The sequence below is a fragment of the Leptidea sinapis genome, chromosome 41 (genome assembly GCF_905404315.1).
Source record: "Leptidea sinapis chromosome 41, ilLepSina1.1, whole genome shotgun sequence".
Taxonomy (NCBI): Eukaryota; Metazoa; Arthropoda; class Insecta; order Lepidoptera; family Pieridae; genus Leptidea; species Leptidea sinapis.
In genome coordinates this window covers 1467076-1477120 of record NC_066305.1, presented here as the reverse complement: position 1 = coordinate 1477120, position 10045 = coordinate 1467076, and the positions used below count along the sequence as shown (strand labels likewise).

Below are 10045 nucleotides of genomic sequence, written 5' to 3'. Positions count from 1 at the left end.
CATCATACGACTATAAATTTCAAACTAGCTCGTATCGACTACGTAGTCGAACGGTGTCAACTTCAAAGATAACCTTCGGGGGCCGGAGATCGAGTCACCTCGAAACTTTCGATTTTTGGTTTTTGTTTTTTTTTTTTATAATGCCCCAGGAATGTCCTAAGTGCTCCATATCTATTTTGGTTACGCAAAAAAGACTGAAATGCTTGAGATGTAGTAAACAATACCACATGGAATGTGTCGGATATAGCAGTGATTCACGACCGAGATCTCAGTGGACTTGTCCCAGTTGTTCGCCTTACTCTAAAACGCCGCAAAATATACCACCAACGTCTTCGGATACTCATATCCCACCTAATATAATTAGCAAAATCGAAGACAAAATTGTCACTGCTATCAGAAAGGAACTACAAAATATAATTCACGAAGTTCTGGCCTCTGAATTGCAACCATTAAAGGAGCAACTCCAACTTTTAGAAGATTCCAATACTTTGCTCAATAATCAGTACAAGGAATTATTGGAAGTCGTCAGTAATAAAACGAAGGAGATCGGTGCCTTGTGTACAGAAAAAGAAATTCTGAATGTGACAGTGAACGACTTGCAACAGAGACTTTCTTCTATGGAACAGTTTGCTAGGCAAAGTAACGTTGAAATAGTTGGAATTCCAGAACACCGGAACGAGGATACAAATAAAAGTATTAAAGAAATTTGTAACGTGGTCGGTTTTAGTCTTCCATCACCGCAGGATATTATATTCACCACAAGGGTCGCTAAAATTAATCGGGAATCAAAGAGACCGAGAAATTTAGTCTGCCAATTTTCGAACAAGTTAGTACGTGATAATTTTCTGGCAGCTATCATAAACTATAATAAATCGCACAAGGATAATAAGCTTTCCTCATCACTCCTTGGAATCACGGGCTCTTCAGTTCCAGTTTATGTTAATGAACACTTAACCCCCGCGAACAAATCACTGCATGCTGAAACACGTAAATTAGCCAAAAGTAACGGCTATAAGTTTGTTTGGGTAAGAAGTGGCAAAATTTTTGTTAGAAAAGAGGAGACAAGTCCTGCTAAGAACATATTGAGCTCTGAACATCTACATAAATTATTTAAACAACAATAACTATAATAGAACTCATATATTATAGTATTTAGATTTTAATTATTTTAATTTTTCTCTATTTTTTGTGTTCCATCTTATTCTTTTTATGAGTTTTTCTAAACAAACTAATAATGAACTCATTAGCTATGAGAATATGCTATATTACCAAAATATTAGGGGAATGAGAACTAAGCTCGACTATATTAATAAAAATGTTTTAACACAAAATTACAAGATTATTGTGCTGGTTGAAACCTGGCTAATGATAACATATTAGATGGAGAGATTTTTGATAACCGCTACGAAGTCTATAGAAGGGATAGACAGTCCAATCCATTGCTTGGCCACAAGGAGGGGGGAGGTGTTTTGATCGCCGTGCATAAATCTATAAAATCGCACAGGGTTCCAAAATTCGAAAGCAAAGCCGAAGACTTGTGGGTGGAGCTAGAGTACTCTAACTTTAAAGGTCGATCTCAAAACATAAAAGTATGTGCTGTTTATATACCACCTCCAATAAACACAGTGATACTTGAATCGTTCATGACAAACGCCTCAAATATAGTTAATGACTCGGGGAACCATCTTATACTGGGGGATTTTAATATGAGTAATATTATTTGGACAAGAGAATATAATAATAAGTTTTTAACACCTACGGCTCCTGATAGTTCCATAGGCATCTCATTTATAGATTTTATGGTCTTTGTAATAGCATGCAATTTAACTCTGTGATCAATTGCAAAACAGAATATTGGACTTAGTACTATCAAATATAGAGGACGTGACAGTCTGTGAATCTTCGGAACCTATCGCGAGTGCCGATAAATATCATCCACCTTTAAATATCTCTTTGAACTTTATGCGTTACAGTTATTTAAAAGAAAATAGGGAACCAGTAAACAAGATATTTAATTTTTATAATGGTAATTACGAAGCGATAAAACAGACACTATCTTCAATTAATTGGTCAGATATTTTAGGTACATGTCAAGATGTCGATGACATGGTTTTCGAATACTACACAATTTTAAAAGACCTGATTAAACAACATATTCCTAAAAAATACAAACGAAATAATAATTACCCTCCTTGGTTTAATAATAAACTTATACAAGTATTGAATGAAAAAGAAAAATATCGAATACGTTATAAAAAATATAATAATGAAATGGACAAAATACAATACAATATTTTAAAAGAAAGAACACGTAAAATTATAGATAAATCTTATTCGGGCTATATTGAAAAAATACAAGAAAACATTAAAAGCAACCCTAAATCTTTCTGGACATATATCAAATCTAAACGTAACAACACTAGTACCATTCCATCCACGATGCAGTTACATCATAATTCAGCCAATGGAGGTTTCGAAATTAGTAATCTATTTGCGGATTATTTCTCTTCGGTTTATAATAAGCCACTTCATACAAATAACACGGAGTCAGTAAATAAATCAAACACTAATCAAAACACGCAATTTTTTACGGTAAAGGACGTTGAACTGAAGTTAAAATCACTCAATAAAAATAAAGGTGCAGGATGCGATGAAATTCCTCCAATATTTTATAAGTACTGTGCTAAAGAATTGTCATATCCACTAAGTTACATCTATAACGCCTCAATAAGTAACGGGTTATTTCCGAGGGAATGGAAAAAAGGCATAATAGTGCCTATTTTTAAAAAAGGTAATAAATGTGATGTTGTTAATTATAGACCGATAACTATTTTATCAACTCCTGCAAAGATCTTTGAATCAATTTTATATCCTCACTTGTTTTGGCAAACTAAGCACCTTTTATCTGACAAACAACATGGCTTTATAAAAAAAAGATCTGCGACGTCAAACTTGTTAAACTTCACTAATAGAATTATAAATGAAATGAGTAATAATCATGAAGTTGACGTCATTTATACCGACTTCAGTAAAGCATTCGATAAAGTGGACCATTTCCTACTAATAAAGAAACTTAGGGACATCTATGGCATATCGGATGAATTACTGACATGGTTAACATCTTATTTGGCTTCTCGACCACTTATGGTTAAGATTAGTGGTTATCATTCTCGGGATTTTTATCAGCTATCCGGGGTACCACAAGGCTCACACTTAGGCCCCTTATTATTTACCTTATACATAAATGATATCACTAAATTAATAAAATCAGAATATGAACTAAACGCAGATGACCTAAAATTATACAGGACGGTAAAATGTTTTGAGGACCAAAAAATGCTTCAAGATGATATCGACTATATCTACTTATGGTGTCAAAATAATAGTATGGAACTGAACGAAGGCAAATGCAACTTTTTAAAATTTTCCAGAAAACATATTAAACTTAAAACTAGTTACAATGTAAATGACGTGTTCATTGCTGAAAAAAAATATTTTAAAGATTTAGGCATTATATTAGATAGTGAACTAAGATTTAACAAACATATAGATCACATTGTTCGTAAGAGTTTTAAAATGCTAGGTTTTATTTTCCGTAATACGAAAGATTTTAGAAGTATTTTACCACTCAAGATACTTTTCAACTCTGTTGTCAGATCTAATCTAGAATATAACTCAGCTGTTTGGTGCCCATATCACAAAATATATATATCACGAATAGAATCTGTACAAAAAAAGTTTCTTTCAAAGTTAAGTTTTTTTGCAAATAAATATATCCGTAATGATAGCTATGAGAATAGATTAAATACATTTCAAATGAGGTCTCTGCGAATACGGAGAAATGCTTCACAATTGCTGTGTTTACATAAACTTTTAAGCTATGATATGGACTGTCCTTCGCTTTTATCACAAATCGGTTTGCATGTGCCTGCCTTTAATTGTCGGCTTAGTACTTTTTCCCCATTGCACATTAAATTCCACCACAGTAATTATGGCTTAAACTCTCCTCTACAGCTAATGTTAAAATTATATAATTGTATTTTTAATATAGATGAAAACACTGATATCTTCTTTTCAAACTTTCTTAATTTTAAAAAACAAATTTATATTGCTCTCCAAAATTTATAGATTTTAGATTTTAAAATATCACATGTATTTCTTATAGTAATGTTGTGCCTACCTATAATTTAAGTACATTTAAACTATTTTATTATATTTGTTTAATTCTTAGTACATAAGTTAATAAATTGTATTTAGTTGGTAAGCCTTTATAAATAAATAAATAAATAAAATAAATAAATAAAATATTCTGCCTATTTCTGAAGCAGTTATGTGTAAACATTACTGTGTTTCGGTCTGAAGGACGCCGTAAGTAGTGAAATTACTGGGCAAATGAGACTTAATATTTTACGTCTCAAGGTGACGAGCGCAATTGTAGTGCAGCTCAGAATTTTTGGGTTTTTCGAGAATCCTAAGCGGCACTGCATTGTAATAATATAATATAATAATATTGACCCACTTTTTACACAAAATTAGCTTGCCCCAAATAAGGCATATAGCCTGTGTTATGGGTTGCAAGACAACGATATATTTAATAGAATATACTTACTTAAACATACATAAATACATTTAAACATCCATGACTCGGAAACAAACATCCATATACATCATATAAATGCTTGCACCTACCGGAATTCGAAGCCGGGACCTCTAGCTTAGTACGTAGAATCGCTAACCACTCGGCTATACAGGTTGTCAGGTGTAATGGGCAGGGCGTATCAATTACCATCAGCTGACTTCACGTAACTTATTTTCATAGAAATAGGTATTTATTTGCGCAGGTGAAGTGAACGCACCGGTCAACAGCTTGTATTATTTTAAATATATGTATTTTGTACGCAATAGATTCAATGTAATAAAAAACTACAAATCGTATAGTAAAATTGCGTAGTTAATCCAAAACCACAGCACGAATACACCTTTTTCACTGTAACACAATGGTAGATTTGTGAGTACAATGTAAGCTTCCGACTTAACAGAGCGAGTGGGCGGTATATTGAAAATCCATTGCCGTAATTTGTGGCTTACCGGAACGATGTTGTCGCTAAGCGATTCAAATTCAACGTTACCACACATTCTAAGCGATCGTGTAACTATTCGAATGTGTTTAATGTAACGAGTATTCCTACGATATCTTTATGGGCATTTCGAAAATTAAATTCAGGTTTTTTTTTTGTAAAACTTGTGATAAATGAAGAATTTGTAAATAACGGACATCTAACTGTCTAGAACGCAAATCCTATGACTGGATATAACTGTTGTTGAGTTGCTAATTGAGTCTGCTACATACACACTCACACACACACACACACACAGCACACTAAAAATACAAATTCGTGAACATATCCCACTACCCCCCTACTCTGACTTCAGAAAAGGGGGGTTTGTTACCTCAGACCTTTCAACTGGGTGAGCTGATTTTGATAATTTGGAAGTTGGCTCCATGTGTGGCCGGACCTGCGCTTTGTAGAGCGCTAGAATGTGGGCCGGCTTTTTCGTTTCATTGAGTTTCCAATCACAACGATTCTAAAGAAGTTTCACTTCAATAAGCGAATACTATTTTAGTATATCACGAAGTGTCGTCTACTATTTTGTAAATTTAAATTTATGTAAATTTCTGCAAACAACAAGTTTGTACAAGCGCTAATAACTAATTTATTATTGTAGTATCGTTCTATAAAGCTATGTATCTCAATATGAATAGAGTTTGAACTAATTCTGAATACTAAACAGAAGCGTGTAGCCGCTGGTGTCATTTTATTAGTCTCTATTGCACCTCAAGTGTTCACAAAACTTGCGACAAGTTATTTGTTGCCTTACTTCATGAAATGTAGTTTTGTTGTACAGTTTTGATGTAAGAAACTCTGGTGAGTACTCTTGTACTGTACTCTACATTTTATTTAAAAAGAACACTTGTTTTTTACAAATAATAGCGAACACAAAAAATTAATTCATAGAATTTTTGTTACTTTGCCTGTTTTCTGTTTATCTATCTGTAAGCAAAACACAAAAGCTATTGAATAGATTTTTATTCAAAATTTGTATGATTTGCTTGAGCTTGGGACGCTATAGAAATAATGCCGTTCCAAACAGATAAAAGGAAATATGATCCGCAGTCTGATAGTGAAACGGCAAGAGTGTGCTTAAACATAAGCACATTTTTCTCTTAAGTCGAGTGTCAATATCCGAATCGGGTTCTGAATTCGACATAATAATATAATCACGTAACCTGAACTGAATAAATGTTTTACATTGCTCCTTACTGACCAAGAATGTTTTAAACAACTGGAGTAAATGCAGTAATGTATCGAAATAGCAGTCAAGATTATTATGATGTAATTTGTTGCATATCTTATATCTTTAAACGAGCAATTCTTGTATATATATATTCTGAATCTCGGAAACGGCTCTAACAATAGTAAATTTCGCCACTATATACAAGACTATAATTATAGCTCAAATGGGACATTGGGTGATCCGGAAAGCAGAAGGTTCGAATCCAGATGTCCTATTAGTTTTTTTTTGTTCAAGTTTTATATACATTCTTAAAAGTCCAGTGGGAGGCTTCTTTGCACAGGATGCCGGCTAGATTATGGGTGCCACAACGTCGCCTATTTCTACCGTGAAGCAGTAATGTGTAAACATTACTGTGTTTCGGTCTGTATGTCGCCGTAGCTAGTGAAATTACTGGGCAAATGAGACTTAACAACTTATGTCTCAAGGTGACGAGCGCAATTGTAGTGCAGCTCAGAATTTTTGTGTTTTTCATGAATCCTGAGCGGCACTGCATTGTAATGGGTAGTGAGTATCAATTACCATCAGCTAAAAGTCCTGTTCGTCTCGTCTCTTATTTTCATAAAAAAAAATCCGAGCAAGGCTCAGTGGTCCAGATATATTGTCTGTTTATTAGTGATTTGTCTAAATGTATGAAACGTCGTTGTACATAAACTACATATTGTCACACTTGACGCAGACAGTATTGCTCCTGCTTTTTCGTGTAGCAGCTAGTAGTATTGAAGCTTGGTATGATTAGAAAGTTATCTCAAATTGGAATGGTATCCATATTAGTATAGAAGGTAATACGAAATCAAGTGACCTTTTCTTAAACACGTTTTGGTTCTATTTTTACGATGAGAAGTGGCGACATGAGCAAGGTATCGCCTGGCAGTAAGAAACACTCCCTGTATATTACAATGTATTGTAAACACCAGGACCAGCCATAAACTTATAATGACAACTATTCGGCTAAGTCGAGTTAGTAAGTCTTTTGTGGGGCCATGTATATGCTTTTACAACAAGATCCCAGAAAATGTTCAAATCAAAAGTATTACGTAATTCAGAGGAATTGTTAAAAAACGTTTGTTTGGTAAAGGTTACTATCCTAGACCGCCCTCAGGCTATTAAATAATAAGTTTAATTGTACAATATTACTTTGTACAATATTACTTTTACAACATATATTTTCGATGAAAAAAAGAAGCCCGCTGAGTTTGTTGCGCCCGTTCTTCTCAGGTCTGAGGCATTCATTTTGGAATGGGTGGTAGTTTTTGACTTTCAATAAGTGATGTCACATCCTATGTTGAATAAAAATAATTGAATTTGAATTGCCGCTAAGGATACATCAAAACCCACTCAGCGGCTCTATAATTTCATTAGCTACGGCTTCCTTCTAACAAGTACGCAAATACTTCTTTTTACAAAAATAAAACGATATGAATCTGTATGACCTATGACGTAGAGTGGACTACATGAAAAATTTTGAAGTGAAAATTTTTTAAGCTCATTAAAATCTACCAGTGTAATTTATACACAATTATATTTATGCATATTGTAAATGTTATTACTTTATGGGTATGTTTCGTATTATTAACCTTGATAAAGATTTCAATTTTGTCCAAGCACACATTGTTTTTACAGGATAATTTTCGTTTGAAAATACTTATAAATCTCGATTTCGACTTTTCGATTCGTGCGGAACTTAGAAAACACCTCTCAGTATTCCCGAAAGCTTTCGCCTTTAACCTTACTATTTAGTTTAAACAGAAATAGAGCAAATTGAGTCAAATTGAAAGATTGATTTATTTGAATTATTGTTTGACGCTCGTATGCCTTGACGTGATAATTAGTAGTTTTATTTTGTTGCTTAAGCAAATGAAAACATGTCTTTAAGTTGACGCAGAGGTGTGTTATTTTGAATATGATTAAATTATAGCTTTAACTGATGGGCTGAACAAAAATGGACCAGAAATAGAAATAATTTGTAATAGCAATGGAAATAACATATCCGAACCAATTCGCACAACATTTATTAATACAATTGTGTGGAAATAAGAAAACTCAACTGGGAACGTTTGAATTTAAGCGAATAAATCTTTTTTGTTTCTGTGTACGAGTTTTCGACTTGTTTGGGCAAATTAAGTTAGACAGTGCGGTTATATTGTCTGTGAAAAGTTTTACCAACTTATATTGAGCTAGTCTTCGACGGAGTTATGTAAGATTTGCGTCAGCAACTAAATAGTTTTTTCCTAGTTTAAAATTCTATAAGTTCAGTAAAAGAAGCTATAATATATTTAGCTTCTAAGAATTATCGTTTTAAATATCAAAATAACGAGCGCAATTGCTACGAACTCATGGACGTATATACAATAAACAACTAGACTCACAATCACGCTCAAAACTGTCTGAAACAAAACTTTGCCTACGTATCTATTAGGCAGAGTTTTCGTTAAGTTGTGTTTCCACCGCGCTTTGAATACAACGCCACGCAATGACAGTGTTAAGTGAAAAACTGTTCAAATAACAATATAAAAAGGATGGAGTATTTTAGATGAGTGCCCCTTTTATATTAACAAAATTGTGTCAGTGTGAAGTTTTTAATCGTTTTACTAAATAATAATATTTAGTAAAATTATTAAAAACTTCACTGACAATGGCACTGATAATGGCACTGACAATGGCAGCATGGGCTGAATTTCCATGACAACGAGAATTTCATACAAATCATTATTATCATATCTGAAATACTACCACACCCTTACACCCACACACAGACACATATACACACATATTCTTAGAAATTATACTTTTAACTTTTGTAATTAGACAATATTTTTATTTTATTTCATTTTAAGAATTATTCTGAGTCACTGACACTGCTAAAACACGGTTCATACTAGTTTAGCTGTATTTGGTACCGGTATGCAAATAAATTTAAATTAGAAACATATTTTATAGTTATTGTACAATACATAATATAATATGTAATATTCGACAAATAAACGTTAATCTTTTTATTATACAGCTTTTACATGATACATAACTGAATTGGAGTATAACCTAGGATGGCCATACGTTCTGTTACAATTAAAACTATGTTTATTTTTTTATGATGTAATGTAATATTAATAAAATTTATGTGTATTTAATTATCGAATTCTTAGTAATAAATAAAACAAAGAAATCTATCCGAAATGACTGTTATTGGGAGGTTTAATGCTTAATTAGTATTTAATGCAGGCCTTTACTCTATCAGGCCACAATCATGTATGGATAAGCGCACTTTCCATGGGACTTGATGTCGGCGTGCCACTTAGAGCAGGCCTTTTAAAATTAAGCATTATATATAGTCCAAGGGGTTCAGTTCTGGACTTGACAAGGGCCAGCCTTGGGTAGTTTTGCCCTATAGAAAAGTGAAGGTACATTTTAAAAATCGTATTGCTAAGGTTTGACGACACGATCTAAAATAGTCTTTTGCAATACTTTGGCTAAACTCTTTTTCACAAAAATTTAAGTTTGTGACTGCTATATAAGACACCCTCAACTTACCATTACTGATGCAGGATGATGACTTCGTTGCATTATCCCAACCAATATTGTTCTAGTTTAAAGGTCCTGCTAAAATCTTATAATAAAAATTGAGTAAAAAAAAGGTAAAAGATATTTCCGTACTTATTTTATCGCGGCAGTTTCTAACTGTAGAAATTGA

General features: G+C 33.1%; 1 protein-coding gene across 1 annotated transcript; it reads left to right on the top strand.

Annotated features, from left to right (window-relative positions):
- Positions 1-227: 227 nt before the first annotated feature.
- On the top strand, positions 228-1124 carry LOC126976554 (uncharacterized). Its single transcript, XM_050824938.1, has one exon. The coding sequence runs from the start codon at positions 228-230 to the stop codon at positions 1122-1124; it is 897 nt and encodes a 298-aa protein (XP_050680895.1).
- Positions 1125-10045: the final 8921 nt, after the last annotated feature.